Source organism: Chaetura pelagica, unplaced genomic scaffold, assembly GCF_000747805.2.
Source record: "Chaetura pelagica isolate M959 unplaced genomic scaffold, ChaPel_1.0 C10817815, whole genome shotgun sequence".
NCBI lineage: Eukaryota > Metazoa > Chordata > Aves > Apodiformes > Apodidae > Chaetura > Chaetura pelagica.
The window spans coordinates 1-303 of record NW_009958877.1 but is presented as its reverse complement, the minus strand read 5'-3'; the positions used below and the strand labels follow the sequence as shown (position 1 = coordinate 303).

Genomic DNA, 303 nt, shown 5'->3' with positions numbered 1-303 from the left:
CCCAGTTCTCACCACCATGCCGATGTTGTTCTGCTGCCCTCCTGGTGCCATCTCCACACACTCATCAATGACCAGGTTCATGAAGGGATCAAAGCCCCGCAGGATGCCCTGGACGTGGCGCCCCCCGTTCAGCTTCACTGCAAGACCCCCAGGAGGGTTATTGGGGGGGTGTGTGTTTGGGAGGGACACCCCCCATCCCAGCCCCACAGCTCTCAGAGGCAAGAGGAAGGGATGGGGGGGAGTTGATGAAGATTTAGAATAATGGTGTGGGCGGGAAGGGAGCTGAAGGATCATCCAGATCCA

The 303-nt window shown here is 58.4% G+C and overlaps 1 protein-coding gene across 1 annotated transcript; it reads right to left on the bottom strand.

Moving 5' to 3' along the window:
• Positions 1-12: 12 nt before the first annotated feature.
• SNRPG (small nuclear ribonucleoprotein polypeptide G) lies at positions 13-209 on the bottom strand (the record flags this gene model as incomplete). Its single annotated transcript, XM_010005667.1, has 1 exon — positions 13-209. A coding segment is annotated over one exon (197 nt), but the record flags the coding sequence as incomplete, so codon positions are not given.
• Between the last annotated feature and the right edge of the window lie 94 nt (positions 210-303).